Source organism: Drosophila rhopaloa, unplaced genomic scaffold, assembly GCF_018152115.1.
Source record: "Drosophila rhopaloa isolate 14029-0021.01 unplaced genomic scaffold, ASM1815211v1 contig_184, whole genome shotgun sequence".
In the NCBI taxonomy this organism is placed as follows: domain Eukaryota; kingdom Metazoa; phylum Arthropoda; class Insecta; order Diptera; family Drosophilidae; genus Drosophila; species Drosophila rhopaloa.
Genome location: NW_025335066.1, coordinates 245,230 through 264,802, shown reverse-complemented (window position 1 = coordinate 264,802; position 19,573 = coordinate 245,230). Strand labels below are relative to the sequence as shown.

At 39.4% G+C, this 19,573-nt stretch overlaps 1 protein-coding gene across 3 annotated transcripts in view; it reads right to left on the bottom strand.

The window, feature by feature from the left end:
* Positions 1-2,243: 2,243 nt before the first annotated feature.
* LOC108037921 overlaps positions 2,244-19,573 on the bottom strand; it is an 84,240-nt gene continuing 66,910 nt past the window's right edge. For 2 of the 3 annotated variants that reach the window (XM_044459248.1, XM_044459249.1), the window contains exons 2-7: positions 3,862-3,926; positions 3,590-3,805; positions 3,416-3,527; positions 3,203-3,358; positions 2,983-3,150; positions 2,244-2,930 (exon numbers count right to left, since the gene is read on the bottom strand). In XM_044459248.1, coding sequence (XP_044315183.1) covers positions 2,764-2,930; positions 2,983-3,150; positions 3,203-3,358; positions 3,416-3,527; positions 3,590-3,796 — 810 coding nt within the window. In that variant the 5' untranslated portion in view covers positions 3,797-3,805; positions 3,862-3,926 and the 3' untranslated portion in view covers positions 2,244-2,763. The remainder of the gene's footprint in view (positions 2,931-2,982; positions 3,151-3,202; positions 3,359-3,415; positions 3,528-3,589; positions 3,806-3,861; positions 3,927-19,573) is intronic. The other variant, XM_044459250.1, reaches the window with a different exon arrangement.

Sequence of the window (19,573 nt, the reverse complement as noted above, 5' to 3'; positions counted from 1 at the left end):
AAAAGGCATTCTCAGATTTTCAATGTTTACTGATCATGCGAATCTAGAATTCCCAATTGGTCCTAGCTGCATATTGTTCTCTAAGTGGTAGGACTCAACGAGTCCTCTTTAAAAGTTTAATCTCTAATGTGATCTGAGATGATTCATGGGTATTTTAGTCTTGACAGAGTCGCGAGTCCTGATGTACGCAGATGACGAAATTTCCCGCAGTTCAGACTTGCTGAGATCAACGCTATAACACCCGAGATGCTCGGAAAGGTAATGGGAAACGAAAAGAAAGAGTCATTTTTAAATTAAAAGTTGAGGTTCCAAATTCGAAAAAATAAATTAAAAAATAAAAACTCGACAGCGTTACCTGGGAAAATTTTCATTTCACATGTTTCTGGGACCAGCACACCGCCAGCGCACTTTTTGATTGCCTATATCTATCTCACTCACTTTTCAATGTTTTGGGATGAAAATTTTCAGACATATTGTTTAAATGTTGTATTATTACATGAGAAAATAAAAACTGAACTAAGACTAACCGATTCGTCAAAAACTAGCGTCAAAAATTAACGATTTTGCAGCGAATTAACATACCCCCAAAAACCATTGTAGACCTAACTATGACATGGAAGAACCCTTTCTCTATTATTGATAATAATAGGCTCATTTACTTTTGCTGGTTAATATAATGGTTAAAAAATATACTGCTCAGCTCGGCAATTTTATAATCTTTTTAGGGGAGATGAAATTGTGGCCCGGCATTTCCTTTTTTTGGATTTGCCCTCTTTTTGTAACTGCGAGACCACTCTTTTGTTTATGTGTGTAAGGCCAATGCACTCTGCATTAATGGACCCTGCAGTTTTGAAATTCATCACTACAAAAATGTATCGCCCTTTCATCAGCAGCGGACTACGACGCCGGCAGAGCCAAAGGCAAAGTCGGCAGGGCAGAATGCGACTCAGGCAGAGCCGAAATTCTCAGTCACCGATCGTAGGAAACGCAGAAAAATTTCCATCTCAGTCTCTTACTCTGTCTCTTTCCCCATAAGATGAGCTGGGTGGTGGAGGACAACCTATAAAAATCACAACGTCTACTGTACACCTTTGAAATTAAAATAACATAATTTTTGTTTTTGTAATAAATATTTAAGTCGATACTTATTAATTATATTATTTTATTGATATACGTTTTAAAATAACATACGTTATGATCGTTTTGAATGAAAGGTTTCATTTTTTAGGTAAATTTAAACAATGACAGCACGTAAAGCACGAAGTCAAAAAAGGTGCCCAAGAGCACCGAAACCTTAAACATCCTCAACACCTCCGAGACAACTGAAAACGTACATATGTATATTGAATTAAGATTAATACTTAGAATTATAATAATTTATAATAACCATTAAATGTAAGAAGAATATTTAATTAAATAAATGGAAATATTGATAAATTATGTGTTTATTTACTGATGAAAATGCGGTGAAACAGCGATGAAAAAGCGATGAAATACTGATGGAAATGGGCTGAAAAAGAATTAGTGATAAAAGTTTTATGAATTACTGATGAAAATGTGATGAATTACTGATGCAAGTGCAATGAATTCATCACTCTTTTATCGGTAATGCATAGCTTTTTCATCTGTAAATGCTGTATTACTGATAAAAAAGTGATGAATTACTGATTAAAGAGTGATGAATTACTGATTAAAGGGTGAGGAATTACTGATTAAAAAAGTGATGAATTAATGATTAAAATGTGATGAATTTTACACTGATTAACTAAATTAAATTTGTATGAAAATTCATCGATTAATCATCAGCAGTGATGAATTTTTGGTGATGATGATGGAAATATGCCTGATTAAGCTTTCCAAAGTGGATTTTTTTTCCCACTTTTTCAATGCAGTTTTATGATATGGATATATATAAAATGACGATTGCGGAAGTTTCTAGTCAGAGTTTTCCAGGTGAAATACATACGTACAGAGGAACATGAATTTATGAATTAGCCCAGTGATGGTGACTTTTATTTACTTTATAAGGTCGATCATATCTTCTTTACTGCCGTACAAACAACTTACCAAATTGGAACCCCCTCTGCAAAGGATAGTAATGCGATATATCTCAATGAATATATATTACGAAATGCCATTATTTGTATATTGATATAATTTTATTTGTCTGCGAGACAAATTTAAGCTGATTGACTCTTAAAGACCGGGCCATAAAAATGTTCTCTTAAATGAAATCCTTAATGTATTATTAAATAAACAATTTATTTTATAAGCAAAATTTAATAAAAATAATTTAGAGCAGTGTATTAAGAATTATTATTTTTATGTTTTTTAAAAAGTAAGTATACAATAGTATATAATAGAATGTAAAATGTAAGCCCCAAAGGATACGTATCAGTCAAAAAGGGGATTCCTTAAATGAGTATTTTTCTTAAATAATTATTATTAGGTATTATTTTCCATTTTCTGGTTTAGGGCATAAAAGGTATTTGACAATGCGCACGATTGTTCCGAGTTTTCATTAAAGTTACTTTTCGTGATATAACAAATTAAACCTTTGCTTAGCTAATTAATGCCGCTTACATATACGTACATTTTTCTCGAAAAAATTACGCAGTTTTCAACATTATTTTATCGCTTAAAATGTAACAGTAAGAATGTAATATGATTTTGAAAATATGTTGCTGCTAATTATATATTCTTTTTAAAGCTACGCAGATATAAAAAACAACAAATATTACATTATATTTAAAATATAATATTTTATATTTGTGTTATATTGATTGAATCGTTTATAGATTCCCTCCTTAACAGCCGTTTTGTATCATTTTCTATTTCGATCGGAGATATTCCAGAACTGCGGTCATTTAAATAAGGGGTGTCTTCCTCCACAATTTTTTCGAGAATAACATCACCAGAGCTGTTGAAACCTAAAAACATTTTTAATTACTGTTTTTACTGAGTTATTGGTATTTATATTACCATTACGTCCAACTATCGGTCCATTGCAAATAGTTTCGGTAGGGCCGCAATTTACGATGGCTACATCTGCTGGATGGCTGTTACGTCCGTTTTTTTTTAAGGCAACAGCCTTACGAGCATGACGCGTGGTTAACACACCGGTTTCAACATCTCGCTCAAGGCGGTGTCCTGAATAAGATCGATTTATTTTAGGAAAAATTCTTTGTAAATAAGATATTACCTGAACGAGATCTAGTCAGCTGACGCTGCACGTAGTCCTCAAGGTCCTCCTCCTCTTTCCGACTTATAAGACAGTTTAAAATTAGTAAAAATAAACCCAATGCAAGGGAAAATAAGCCGGTGCAAGTAACTTCATTCCACCAGGCTGAGCTAGAACCTTTTTTTCGATGAACTGAAACCCATTAAGTATAGGTATTAGAAAATGATTACTTACTAAATACATTCCAGGACATAGTTTCATCTGGAATAATACCAGCCCCGCATAAGAAAACTCCAAACACAACGAACACAATACCAATGTGCAACATTCCAATACTTGTAACAACCTATATATTTAAAGGATAAATTAAAGCCTTTTATATTTATATTAATGTTTTAAAATTTAAACCTGGCTGTCAAGCATTCCTCTACCAGAATTAGCCGCGTGATGGGGATGGTGATATTTGCGTCTCACAGATCCTGTTGGAGAATGAAATGTTTCGCCACTCTCAGAGCTTTGTGTGCTGTAGCGCCTTTCTCGTGCTCTTTTTTGTTCATCTCGCCGTTTTCTTTGCCGCTTAATAGCCATTGCAGAGTGTATGCCTACTGAATGCATTTTTCAAACCTTAAAAATTATATTTGTGGTAAATTTTTGCAATGTTAAAACATGGAAAAACTTACAAGAGTTACAAGGGAGACAGGGTATATCCCGCTGGTAAGCACCTTGTTGAATATAAGTTGCCAACCTAACGTTGAAAACATTTGTTAGTGAAGGCCCATTTACTGGAAAATTAAAGTAAGGACGAGAAAACGATCCTAAATGGTGCAAGAGAGGAGTTATATCATCATAATCATAACCATTAACCATTTTGAAAACAAAACAAAATTCGAAATCAAATGGTCTAACTCAGATGGCTTTTATAGCCATTCGATACCATAACTAAATAGGCATTAAAATTTCAAAGAGAAAAGTTTAGTTGCCTATTTTTACCTTTATGTGAGCAACGTTCAGAAATTTGCCGTTTCTTTTTGTTTCATTTTGACTTTACGTGTGGTTTCTTACACGCCATGATTTGAATTTCTATTATATATCTAGCTTATATTTCAGTGTTATGTTGGCATAATGTTGCGTAATAGATATAATTCAAATCTAAGCCGTCATTTGACCTGCAATTTCAAAGATTTCCTCTACCAAGGTCAAACAAGAAAAAAACAAGAAAGGAAAGCTAACTTCGGGCGAAGCCGAAGTTGATATACCCTTGCAGAATATTCTGTAAATTATATTCTCCAAAATTATTTATATGATGCATTCTTAATACTCATAAAAAATTCCAACTTCCTAACTTTAAAAACACCAAAGTTATGGCATTTCCGATCAATCAGATATATCGTGGCTATAGGATATAGTCGTCCGATCCTTACGAAATGTGGTAGGTCAGACTGATTAGCCAAAAATAAATACCATAGAAAATTTCAACTTCTTAACTTTAAAAACACTAATGTAATGGCATTTCCGATCGTTCAGTTATATGGCAGCTATATGATACAGTAGCCCGATCCGGCTCGTTCCGACTTAGTACCTGAAATAGAAAGACAACTTTTGGGAATGTTTCAAGCAGGTAGCTTTAAAACTGAGGGACTAGTTTGCGTAGAAACGGACGGACGGACGGATGGACGGACAGACGGACGGACAGACGGACGGACAGACGGACATAGCTAGATCGACTCTCCTTGTGATGCTGATCAAGAATATATATACTTTATAGGGTCGGAAATGTCTCCTTCACTGCGTTGCAGTGACTGAAATTATAATACCCTCTGCAAGGGTATAAAAACACGCCAGAGTGATTACTTATTGCAAAAGATAACTTTGATAAAGATATACAAGCCGACAATAGCACACAAAAGGCATTCTCAGATTTTCAATGTTTACTGATCAAGCGATTCTAGAATTCCCAATTGGTCCTAGCTGCCTATTGTTCTCTAAGTGGTAGGACTCAACGAGTCCTCTTTAAAAGTTTAATGTCTAATGTGATCTGAGATGCTTCATGCGTATTTTAGTCTTGACAGAGTCGCGTGCCCTGATGTACGCAGATGACGAAATTTGTCTCAGTTCAATCGCATATAATTGCTTTTTATACCCTTGAGAGGGTATTATAATTTTGGTCAAAAGTGTGCAAAGCAGTGAAGGAGATATCTCCGACCCTATAAAGTATATATATTCTTGATCAGAATCGCGTCCTGAGTTGATATAAGCATGTTCGTCTGTGCGTCTGTCCGTCTCTCTGTCTGTCTGTCTGTTTCTACGCGAACTAGTCTCTCAGTTTTAAAGATATCAAATTGAAACTTTGCACACACCCTTCCTTCCTTTGCACGCAGTATATAAGTCGGAACGGTCGGGATCGGTCGACTATATCCTATAGCTGCCATATAACTGAACCATTGGAAATGCCATAACTTTGTCGTTTTTAAAGTTAGGAAGTTGGGATTTTTTATGAGTATTAAGAATGCATCACATGAATAGTTTTGGAGAATATAATTTACAGAATATTCTGCAAGGGTATATCAACTTCGGCACCGCCCGAAGTAAGCTTTTCTTTCTTGTTAAACATGGTGTTGTGATATTTATTTGGTGATGACACTTTTTCGGGTAAGCCCACAATATGTCACGTATATGCTGGTTGGTAAAGCGTTGACTTAAATCATTAATGTTCATTACTGTTTATCACAAATGTACAACGGTTCGCGTTGGACTATAAATGGTTGATCCTATAGTGGTTGGAGATACGGGTTGGATCACAGGATACATACAGTCTGCAAATTGGTCGTCGCGACTAGCACTTGTAACCAGTGGGATTGCGAAGTTTGTGTGTTGCGCAAATGAGGATCTGAAGACACGGCCACAGCCTCTGATGATGAAACCGAGACTTTTTTTCTTAACAAAAATAACAGTACACAAATACTTATGCTAACAGAATATGTAAAAAGAGGAAATGTATTTTTTATTTACGGTTAAATGTATTGGATTACACCAGTTATTACAATTTAAACGAATCATGGTTGGAGTTTTGTTTTAGTGATCATGATCTACGCGGCTTAACAATGACCTTGGCGCCCTTATGGACCTAAAACTTAAGTTTTCTGACCATATACTTCCCTGTTGAAAGAGGAGTTTAATGATCACTAAGTCACAATGACTTTATTCATTTCATTTGACCGGCCAATCCATTGTATTTTGTTTTTTTGAATACACAACCTTTTGGGAATATTGTGTTAAAATTTTAGATTGAATTGAGTAAAACTTCCGACGTTATCAATATTTGTTTGCAAAAAATTAGCGCGTTTTTTCACAAAAAGATGTAATTTTCAAAGTTGGTGTACACGAATCTGCAAATCTACTAGACGAATCGGTTTGAAATTTTGCACAGTACTTCTTTACTAAATTCCTCAGGTCGGTATGAAAACGCTGAAGAACTATCACATTTACCAACCGATTTATTGCATCATATATGTTTATGAAACGTCAATTCAGTACAATTTTTGCCATGGATCGCTTCACACCGAAACAACGCGCCGAAGTAGTGGCACTTTACATGGAAAACAGTCGTTCCTACTTAACGTGCCGTTTACCAGAGACCAAGACGTTCCAATGAATTGACTGAAGCAGTGAGAGAGCGTGTTTCTCAGGACCCAACAGTGTCGTATCGTCGCCCGGTGTCAAAAAGAGGCGATATTGACTGGCCACCCAGATCACCTGATTTAACCCCCGGACTTTTTTTGTGGAGTTATCTAAAAAGCAAGGTTTACACCAACTAGCCTTAAACTATTGACGAGCCTAAGGCAAACTTTCGTGCTGAAATCAACGCTATAACACCCGAGATGCTCGAATTTCAGATGATTCTGGGACCAGTTACGATGCACACCGCAAGGGCACTTTTTGATTGCCTATATCTCACTGCTCGAATTTCAGATGATTCTGGGACCAGTTACGATGCACACCGCAAGGGCACTTTTTGATTGCCTATATCTCACTTACTTTTCAATGTTTTGGGATGAACATTTTCAGACATATTGTTTAAATGTTGTATTATTACATGAGAAAACCAAAACTGAACTAAGACTAACAGATTCGTCAAAAAACAATCGTCAGAAATTAACGATTTTGCAGCGAATTAACATACCCCAAAAAACCATTGTAGACCTAACTATGATATGCAAGAACATTTCAGAGTATTTTGTAATTACTATAATAGACTATACCATATTATTAATACAACCAACTCTTTGGTGTTGCTTAATACAATTCAGGAGCAGCTTTTTGAATATTTTTGATAGGCACCGCAGTACTTTTTGGCTTTATGGATTTTTTGATCGCAGACTTTCTCTATTATTGAGAATAATAACCCCATTTACTTTTGCTGCTTAATATAATGTTTAAAAATTTTTCTTGAAACCTATTATAATTTAAATTTTTAATATCTAATGGTGACACGCGTCTAAACTATCGGTTAAAATAGTGTAACAGCGCCTGAAGCGTTTGTACGACCTCGTATACGAGGTGTGTTCAAAAAGTAAGGTGACTTTGTATTTTCAAGAAAAAAATTTATTTATCAATATTTATGTTGTCCCCTTCAAAGTAATCCCCCTCAGATACAATACACTTATGCCAACGGTTTTTCCAATCCTCAAAGCACTTCCCATAAGCACTTTTCGGTATAGCCTTGAGCTCTTGCAGCGATGCAGTCTTTATCTCTTCAATCGTTGCAAATCTCCGTCCTTTCATAGGTCTCTTCAGTTTTGGGAACAAGAAAAAGTCACATGGGGCCAAATCCGGTGAATATGGTGGCTGAGGCATTATTGTGGTGTTGTTTTTGGCCAAAAAATCTCTCACAAGCAAAGATGAGTGAGCAGGGGCATTATCGTGATGCAAAAGCCATGAATTGTTTTTCCACAATTCTGGACGTTTCTTTCGTATTGCTTCTCGCAAACGGCGCATAACTTCCAGATAATACTGTTTATTGACCGTACGACCATATGGTAAGAACTCCTGATGCACCACGCCATGGTAATCGAAGAAAACAGTGATCAAAACTTTGACATTTGATCGAACTTGGCGTGCTTTTTTCGGTCTTGGCTCGCCTGGGCTCTTCCATTGGGACGATTGGGCTTTGGTTTCGATATCATAACCATATACCCATGATTCGTCACCAGTTATGACCCTTTTGAGTAAATCTGGGTCGTCGTTGACGTCATTCAACAGCTCTTGAGCGATGCTCATGCGACGGTTCTTTTGGTCAAAATTCAGCAACTTCGGAACAAACTTCGCTGACACACGACTCATACCCAAAACGTTTGAAAAAATTTCATGGCACGAGCCAAGCGATATACCGACATCTTCAGCAACTTCTCTGATAGTGATTCGACGATTTTCCAAAACAATTTTCGTCACTGCTTGAACGTTTTCATCAGTTGTTGACGTGCTTGGGCGTCCAGAGCGAGGCTGGTCATTGGCATCTTCCCGGCCATCTTGGAAGAGTTTGTACCACTTGTACACATTTTTTTTACTCAGAACAGTTTCACCGTATGCCACTGTCAACATTTCAAGTGTTTCAGAGCACTTAATTTTATTTTTTACACAAAATTTGATGCAAATCCTTTGATCCATATTTTTCGATAGCAAAAAATCGCCGAGCTCGCAAAATAACTTGTAACTTTACGCCTCTCACAACCAAACAAAAGAGGATGTTCCATTGAAACTTGGTACAGATGTTAGGGAAGAGTGTACCAATATAACAAAACAAAAAAATCGATAATCGAAAATATGTTGCCCGCGAAATTTGAAAAGTCACCTTACTTTTTGAACACACCTCGTATATGTAGTGATCCTGAAAGTAGGCTCTATAAATACATAGGTACATATGCACTTAGCTTTAGCGTTGCCAAAATTGGTGGACCTCAGATGCAGCTGCATTAGATCAGCTGGCATAAGTCAGCTGCAACAGAGTCGCAATACAAAGCTCGGCTTCCGCACCGCAGCCAACTTTACAGACCCACATCCGAATTTCGGACACGTTCTTTTCTTTTAAAATTTTCAAAGCGATCACACGCGTTTAATTCGAGTGCGGCAGGCTAAGTCCAAAAAGTGAAACAAGTTTTAAAAATCGAGTGCAGCACGCTAAGTCCCCAAAAAGGTAGGCGGAAAAGTTCTATAAATCAAGTGGGATATATGTTTATATTGTCGGCAATCAATCCAGGCATTTTCTTAAATCCTATTGGATCAGAGAGCCCCATTGACCACCTGCGGCTGCGGCAAGTGCATCGAGGGACGCGCCCAGCGAACACCGGATACCCACAGTGTCCCTCAGCGGACATCCAAGCACCAGCAGCTTCACATCGCAATCTAAGGCGTGTTCTCTGAGTGTTCAGTTAATCTAAGCGGACAGAAAAGCCGCTCTTTTTGTAACCGCCTCAGCCGGCTCCCCCTCTGTAGTTAAGAGCAGCAGCAATTAATTAGGCAACAAACAAGAGCAGCACCATCATCTAGTTATTTCGTGCACAGTGAATATGTAGTCCCCCAGGAGTCCCGATCAGTCGGCCCAAGTTTAACTTGGCCAAAGCGCGAGTGTTAAGGTTCGATCACGTACAATGGAAAATTACCCAACGGGGTTAGGGAGAGCCTGAAAGTGAACCCGCAGCTGAGGTTTGCCATCACCGATACACTCGCAAACAGTGAGCAGCCGTGCTACGACAAATAACTCATGGATTCGCTGCTTCTTAATTATTTTTAAAGGAGTATAAATTCGCACAGTGTTAGAATTTCTTTGACATTTAACACACCCCAGATAACTGCTAGATTGGCCAGAGCCATAAAATATGCGCAGACTTATGCACTGCGAGAAAAGCTTGAAATTAAATTAAATTAAATATTAAATAAAATAAAATTATTTTTAGTAACAGTAGTAATATTAAACCGTCGTCGCATGCAGACGTGTATTTATTGTGCTCCGGGAAAAAATATTCAATAAAATCACAAAAGTGCAGTGACCGTTTTAATAAATCTACTATAACGCGAAAAGACGCTTTCTGCGATGAAATCGCGAATGTTTATATTGATTGGTCATTTAATTAATATAAAACTTAACACTTAAAACTCTAATTAACTTTACCACGAATACAATGAGTCTGAACGACGTTCGTACACAACGTCAACGTGAGCAAGACGAGAGACGGCTCTCAGTACAAAGAAATAACGCGTACTTCTCTTTTAAAGCAACCGAAAATAATGCAAGCTCTGATCAAGCGCGGGCAATTACCCCCAACTTGACCGAGTTCTTAAACGTATCGAGCGAGAGAGCGCGTTCTTGCTCCCCCTCGCTACCATCGACGTCTCTGCGGCCAAAGAGCGCTGAATGTGCCTCAATGCAGGTATGCAATAACCTAAGCTCATCAGCAGTAACTAGCACCGCAATTTCTTTAACAACGTCAACTGTAACTACAACAACAACTGCAACCGTATCGACTGCTCGTTTAATGACATCATCAGCTAGCAGCGCAAATATTAATACGTCTGCCACTGCGCTGCCAGAAAAACAGAACAAAACCAATGAATGTGCTAAGCCGGCTGTGCAGACTGGTATGGATCGCTACATCCAAATCAAAAGGAAGCTGAGCCCTCTAAATTCTCAACGCAAAATAACCCGTTACAATGCTAGCCTAGCTGGAATAGAAACGCCCACGAACTCAAACCGATTTAAAATCTTGGAAGACGCCTATGACGTTGAGGCGGCCGAATCCACTGAAGTCAAGAAAAGGAAGCCAAAACCTCCGCCTATTTATATTCGAGAAAAAAGTTCCAATGTTCTTGTCAACAAAATTATCGAGCTTATTGGAAAGGATAACTTCCACATAATACCTCTAGTAAAGGGCAACATCCAGGAAACAAAGGTTCAAATGAAGTCTGAAGATAATTACAGAGTATTATCGAAATATCTTTCCGAGAATAAAAAGAACTTTTACACTTATCAGCTAAAAAGTAGCAAGGGCCTGCAAGTCGTACTTAAGGGCATAGAGTCCGACGTAACGCCTGCAGAGATAACAAAGGCGCTTCAAGAGAAGGGATTTAACGCTAAGACAGTCTTCAACATCCTTAACAGGGATAGAAAGCCGCAGCCACTCTTTAAGGTTGAGCTCGAACCAGAAAATAAGCCCCTAAAGAAATACGAAGTGCACCCCATTTACAATCTTCAGTTCCTGCTGCACCGCAGAATTACAGTTGAGGAACCGCACAAACGCAATGGCCCGGTACAATGTGCGAACTGCCAAGAATATGGCCATACAAGGTCATACTGTAAACTGCGCCCGGTGTGTGTTGTTTGTGGAGATCTTCATGACTCCGCACACTGCCCAACGAGCAAAGATGACTGCAACTCGAAAAAGTGCGGCAACTGCGGTGGCAATCACACTGCTAACTACAGAGGCTGCCCTGTTTACAAGGAGCTGAAAAGTCGCATCCACCAGAGAGGAACTGCCGCCCGCACCCAAAATAAACAGATGACAGCTTCCAGAACAAACCCTGAAGTCTTCTTCTCGACTGCAGCCAGATCCTCACTAGGACCCTTAAACTCTGATAAAAATGTGACTTACGCAAGCGCTTTAAAATCAGGACTGGCTAACCCTGTCTCAAAAAGTTCATTTCTGCAATCAGCATACCAAGAACCGAACACGGCTCAGCAGCAACAATTCCCGGAGCAGTCAAAAAGCAACTTCGAAGATATGATATACAGCCTGCAGCAAAGCCTTACGGAGTTTATGTCGTTTATGCGCACAACTATGCAAGATTTAATGCGAAACCAAAATCTACTGATTCAAATGCTGGTTTCACAACAATCCAAATAATGACTTCCCTAAGGATATCTACGTGGAACGCTAACGGCGTCTCACAGCATAAACTTGAGTTAGCTCAATTCCTACTCGACAACCATATCGACGTAATGCTGCTTTCAGAAACACACCTTACAAATAAATACAATTTTCAACTACGAGGTTACTCATTTTACGGAACAAATCATCCAGATGGTAAAGCACATGGTGGGACTGGAATTCTAATCAGAAGCCGTATTAAGCACCACTATCATAACAAATTTGCTAAAAATTATCTACAGGCCACATCTATAAATATACAAACAAATACTGGCAACCAACTTACACTAGCCGCCGTATACTGCCCCCTCGCTTCACCATAGCTGAAGATGAGTTTATGCAGTTTTTCAACTCACTAGGAGACCACTTCATAGCAGCAGGGGACTACAACGCCAAGCACACACACTGGGGATCACGTCTCGTGACTCCAAAAGGAAAACAGCTCTATAATGCAGTTATAAAAGCCAAGAACAAGCTGGACTATGTTTCTCCTGGCAGACCAACATACTGGCCGGCAGACCCAAGGAAACTACCCGATTTAATAGACTTTGCAATTACCAAAAACATTTCTAAAAATCTGATAAGCGCCGAATGCCTCTCGGATCTTTCATCGGATCACTCGCCTGTCCTGTTTATTCTTCTCCGACATCCAGGCGCATTGGAGCAATCGTTTAAATTGACATCTCAGAAAACCAATTGGGTTAAGTACAAGAAATACATTAGCTCACACATTGAGCTAAGTCCTCATCTCAACGATGAAGCCAACGTAGACAGATTTGTTAATACACTGGAGTCTGTACTCGTCTCTGCAGCTCGAGTTTCAACACCCCAAACTACAAGTACACAAAGCAACCAAAAGAAGACAAATCTACAAATAGAACAGCTCGTCCTCGAAAACCGACGCTTACGTCGAGAGTGGCAACTCCACAGATCACCATCTGCTAGGCAAAGCTTCAAATATGCCTCACGTCAACTCACAAAAGCTTTACAGCAAGAAGAAGCACATGTCCACCGACGCTACATAGAGCAATTGTCAACATCTAGCACAAAACACTCACTATGGAGAGCTCACCCTACTCTAAGCTCACCGAAAGTAACCGTGATGCCTATTAGAAACCCCACAGGCGGCTGGGCGCGCAGCGATGCAGACAGAGCCAGCACGTTTGCCAACCACCTTAAAAATGTCTTCCAACCAAATCCTGCCACTAGTGCGTTCACCTTGCCGACCTTGCCGTTAACATCATCAAAAATCAGCTGAATCCGAAAAAATCCCCGGGCTGCGACCTCATAACTCCCAAAATGATCATTGAGCTCCCATATTGCGCCGTTTGCACTATCACCCAGCTTTTTAATGCCATCGCAAAACTTGGCCACTTTCCAGTGAGATGGAAAAGGTCGATTATAATAATGATAGCAAAGCCAGGAAAAGACCACACAATTCCCACGTCGTATAGACCTATAAGCCTACTCTCATGCTTATCTAAACTCTTTGAAAAATGCGTATTGATTCGGATAAACACATACCTAAGAATCCAGGAAGGAATTCCGTCACATCAATTTGGGTTTCGTGAAAAGCACGGAACAATTGAGCAGGTCAACCGGATAACATCAGAAATTCGGAACGCGTTCGAAAAACGAGAGTACTGTACTGCCATATTTTTAGACGTCTCTCAAGCATTTGATAGAGTTTGGCTAGAAGGTCTAATGTTCAAGATCAAGACAATGCTCCCCTACAACACCCATAAGCTTCTAGAGTCTTACCTCTACGACAGAAAATTTGCTGTTCGATGCAACACTGCTATAACTGACGATTTCACTATTGGAGCTGGAGTTCCTCAAGGAAGCGTGCTTGGGCCAACATTATATGTCCTCTACACAGCAGACATCCCAACAAGCACACGACTAACAACATCTACGTTTGCTGATGATACAGCCATTCTCAGCCGCTCAAAATGCCCGATGCAAGCAATTGCGCAGCTCGCTCTTCATCTGGTCGATGTAGAAAAGTGGCTATCAGATTGGCGAATTAAAGTGAACGAACAAAAATGCAAGCACGTTACGTTCACCCTGAACAGGCAAAACTGCCCGCCGCTCATGTTAAACCATACTCTACTCCCGCAAGCAAACGAAGTGACATATCTAGGAGTACACCTCGACAGAAGACTCACATGGCGCCGGCACATTGAAGCCAAAAGAACACACCTAAAGCTAAAAGGCAGTAGCCTTCATTGGCTTATCAACGCTCGGTCTCCCCTTAGTCTTGAATATAAAGTCCTGCTGTATAACTCGGTACTAAAACCTATATGGATGTACGGCTCTCAGTTATGGGGGAATGCCAGCAATAGCAATATTGACATAGTCCAGCGAGCTCAGTCGAAGATCTTGAGAACAATCACCGGGGCACCGTGGTACGTTCGCAACGAAACCATACATCGCGACTTAAACATTCTACCAGTCAAAGAAGTGATCGCAGAACAGAAGGAAAAGTACTTTACCAAGCTACCGTTGCACCCTAACCACCTGGCGAGAGGTCTTACAAGGTTGATCAACCAATCACGCCTTCGTCGCAATGACTTACCCACCCAGCGACCGACTTGAGGCACGCGCAACCAGAATGCAGTCTTATTATACTGTTAGTTAAATTTTAATGTTAAGATTCGTAAACTTATTGTTAGTCTCAAAATTAAGAGAAGATTCAATAAATAAAAGCAAAGTTAAATAAAAAAAAAAAATTTTAGTAACAGGAAATATAGGAACAGGTAGAACCGAATGAAAGAATAAAATTGAAATCATGTAACGGTTCGGTTTTAGGAAATTGTTAATTAAGAAAATAGTTGTTGGCTAAAACATGTGAATGCTCTGTATGTATTTAACCCATTGCGATCCAGAGTCGCTATTCTTTTACAGACACCGCTCGGGAGATCGATCTTTCGTCGTGGAGAATACAAAGTGAGTCACTACAAAACAATTTTTATTCTTTGGTTAATTTATACTCGGCATTCGAATTTATTGATTAATAAAATAGTGAAACAAAAGTTAAAGAGAACATGTTAAAAGCGAATTAAATTGGAGATTTTTTTTTATGAACATTATTAAAACATTTGTTGTCCTAAAGCCGAACGCGATTCATTATTAGAAGAACAGTTAAAAATAATAAATAATTAAATAATAATATTAGTGAGGAAATAAAATTAAATGAATACACTAAAAAAAAAATACAACCTTTAGAACCAAATAATGGAAAATATATATATATTTTGTATATTAAGTAAAACTTATCTATGGAACAAACAATGAAATTTTTAAATATTTTATATATATTAAGCCCTTATTAAAATTTAAGATTACCTTATACTACTATCTTTATCTTCATGAAGTTCTTATTCCCTTTTATTATTAACGTTTGCGTTTGTATTTCACTTAAGCCTTTGCACACTCAATGTTGCTCTGACAACTTAGGCATAGAATTTAATTTAGATTATTAAAAATGAATTTGAACGAAATTATGGAGTAGTTATTTGACTAGAACTCTGCTGATGATTATGCGGTCGTAAGGGTATCTAAAGGGATCACGCGAATTATAAATCGGATCCAGTGATCTTAGGTAGGGCGGGCTACAGGCGTACCAACATCGGCGTCTCGTTTACTGAATTTTCCTTTTCCTGTTTCCTTCTCTTAGTTTAATCTATCTTTCTACTGGAATCAATTTACCTTCTCCCGGTTTCTCTCCATTGTCTACGATATAATTTCGTTCGTCGTCGCAAGCACGCTCAATTTTCGATTAATAATAATAGGCAAGTACCAGATCTGAATTAGCAAGACCTCCACCCCCAAAGCCGACGAGCTAGAGCCGGATACTATAGCGTGCCCCGCAAGGTCAGATCTGTGTCCAATACTGTGCAACATAAGGTTGCACGTTACAGTTATAATTAATTATTATTATTAAAAAGAATGGCGCCGGAATACAGACAGTGTTTATTGTGAACGGCGTTCTGTCCGGAATAATTCATTAGAATATCTTCAAAATATCTTCAATCATCTTTTGTTATCTTGCTAAAACCTCTCAAATCTAAATCTCAACGAAGAGAATTTCAGTAAACAATATTTATTAATACCCTACGACACGCTAGACATCAAGTGCAGAGTTCAATCAGTATTTTTGTGATTATAGATCAGTTATCTTTTTCGCTTTAGTTAAACGCAATAAAGTACGCGTTTAGTATCAATTTATAGGGTTGTCTTTATTCGATCGTCAGTTGCTCATTTTTCTAAAATGATACACTCTCCATTAGGCGCTTCGGCACCAGTATGCCCGTTGTGCGAGAGGGAAATAAAAGGCGCAGCGAACTCGTATACTACTTCATGTCAACACGAGTATCACAAGAAACGTATTGAGACTCATTTCAAGGGGAACGATAAGTGTCCCGTTTGCCTAGTGCCTTGTAGGCCAGCTGGTCCAAAAACGCGTGCTAAAGGTCCAGTCTTAGAAGAAGGCTTGGCCCAACCCTCAGCCGCAGAGAAGGCCCGGGGAAGTAAAAGTATAGAGAGAGGGCCCAGTAATTGGTTACATATGGAGCGAAGATTGCTCACGACTCTTTCTGAGAAACTTGTAGAGTTAGTTCAGAGTTCGGTAGAAGAAAGCTTTCGACGATTGACAGTAACGCCATCTAATGAAAATGATAATAGCGGGATAAGATCTACTTCGCCTTCACGCGCTACAGAAGGTTACAGACCTTACGAAAGAGAGTTAAGCAACCAAAACGATAACTTAGCAGCAAACAATGCTGGATCACCCATCTCTCACAGGAGCATTGGATCCGATTTGAATAACCGACCGGATAAGGTTGTGCAGATCCTCAATGGGTGGAAGTTGAAGTACTCTGGAGTCGGAGTGTCAGTAGACAACTTTATATATAGAGTTGAGGCACTTACACACCAGACATTGGAGGGAAACTTCGCAATACTGTGCAGAAATGCCAGTGTTCTTTTCGAAGGTAAAGCCTATGAGTTCTATTGGCGCTACCACAAGTCCGTGAGTAGAGTTCAATGGGATTTGTTGTGTTCAGCCTTACGTACACAATTTCGGGAAGAAAGGGACGACGTAGATGTTGAAGAGCTCATTAGAAATAGGAAGCAGAAGACCAGTGAATCTTTCGACAGCTTTTACGATAGCATATCGGGATTGGTAGATCAATTAGAAGTTCCATGGTCTGCTCGTAAGCTTGTACGAGTCCTAAAGAATAATTTACGCCCAGAGATTAGGCATGAAATCCTTAACGTAGAAATCAGAACTGTTCAGGAGCTAAGAGAAACTTGCAGAAGACGCGAGGTCTTCTTGGATGAAGTCAAGAAGATACACGGGTATGGAAAAACCAGCCCATTCAGGCGAGAAATCTCAGAAATAGTTCAAGATTCTGGGAAGCGAAGCGAGCAAGAAGCTGAGACGGAGTTAGAAATAGAAGCGTTTTCACTCGTGTGTTGGAACTGTCGGAAAGAGGGCCACAGATGCCAGGACTGTTTGTCCGAAAGGAGAGTTTTCTGTTATGGTTGTGGAGCCCCAACACATATAAGCCAAGTTGTGCTAAGTGCGCAAAAAACTCCAAAGCCGGCACGTCGAGATCGCCGTTCAGATCGACGCCTTTGAGTGCCTTACGAAATCAAGTGACAACGTTGGAGTGAGAAGTACGTTGTTTAAAGGCGATAATCCCAGTTCTTTAGATGTGTTAATTAGTAATAATAGTTCTCTGCTCCATCACAAAATTCATAAATTAAGAAAAACACCAGCTGTTCATAAATACAATTATTTACCTGACTTACAAAAGCGCAAATCGCGTAGTTCAAGGCGTATGAAAAGCTTCTGGCAAACCGTGAAGCGTTGCGAACTCGGCCTAGAATACATTTGTGCTAATCCTTACGCAGCTCGGGATCCTCGACCAGTTATACCAGTTCGGCTGTTGGATCGGACTGTATACGGCTTACTCGATTCAGGGGCGTCTATTAGTTGTGTAGGTGGGAGTTTAGCAGCCGAAGTAAAGGCCGGAAATGTGCCTTTTAGAGCGATGGAAAGTAATGCTGTGACGGCTGATGGAAGTCCTCAGCGAGTAGTAGGGCGGATCAAGGTTGAAATAGAATACGCAAATGTTAGGAAATGTTTACCTATTTACATTGTGCCTTCTTTGAAACACGACTTATACCTGGGAATAGATTTCTGGAAGCACTACGACCTTCTTCCCAAAAGTCTAGCGATTGAAGAAGTAGAGTTAGCTGAAGCCAAAGCCAAAGCCATTGACAGCAGTAGTGTCGATACCCATGTATTATCTGAAGGCCAGAGGAAAAAACTTTCGGAAGTTATCAATTGTTTTACATCTTTCACGCAGGAAGTTCTTGGGAAGACTAATTTAATCACACACTCAATAGACGTGGGTAGTGCAGAACCGTAGAAAAGGCTATGTATACCGAAATAGACAGAATGATACAGTTAGGCGTTATAGAGGAGTCGCAAAGTGCTTGGTCTTCGCCAATAGTTATGGTAAGCAAGCCCGGTAAAGTCCGAATTTGTCTTGACTGCCGAAAGGTAAATAGCTTCACAGAAAAAGACGCTTACCCCTTGCCGCAGATAAACGGGATTTTGAGTCGACTTCAGAAGGCAGAGTTTATTACTAGCTTAGATTTGAAGGATGCCTATTGGCAGGTGCCGTTAGAAGTCAACTCTCGCGACAAAACGGCCTTTACTGTCCCCGGAAGGCCGCTTTACCAATTTAAAGTGATGCCAGTCGGTCTTTGCAATGCGACGAGTACCATGTCTAGACTGATGGACAAAGTGGTACCTCCGCATTACCGAAATGAAGTTTTCGTTTATTTAGACGACTTACTGGTGGTTTCTTCAAGCTTCGAGACGCATTTGGAGGTGCTCAGAGAGTTGGCTGTGCACATCAAAAGAGCAGGCTTAACAATCAACGTTAGCAAAAGCCATTTTTGCATGAGACGGGTACGGGTATTGGTGATGGCGGAATACGCACAGATCCAGAAAAAGTGGCGGCTATCACAGATTTTCCGATTCCGAAAACCCTCCGTGGACTAAGAAGCTTTATGGGACTCTGTGGCTGGTATAGAAAGTTCGTTCCCAATTTTGCAGCTCTATCAGCCCCTTTAACAGACCTGATGACGATAAAGCGTAAATTTAGTCTGACTCCTGAAGCAATAATAGCTTTTCAAGAATTAAAGAAGTGTTTAACGGAAGCGCCTGTACTTTGCAATCCAGATTTTTCTAAGCCCTTCTCAATACATTGTGATGCCAGCAAGAGCGGGGTAGGAGCAGTTTTGGTTCAGGTTTCTGAAGAAGGAGACGAGCGTCCGATTGCTTTCGTGTCGAAAAAGTTGAACAAGGCTCAGAAAAATTACACTGTCACGGAACAAGAGTGTTTGGCAGCAATTGTTGCTCTTAAACATTTCCGAGCTTACGTCGAAGGTCACA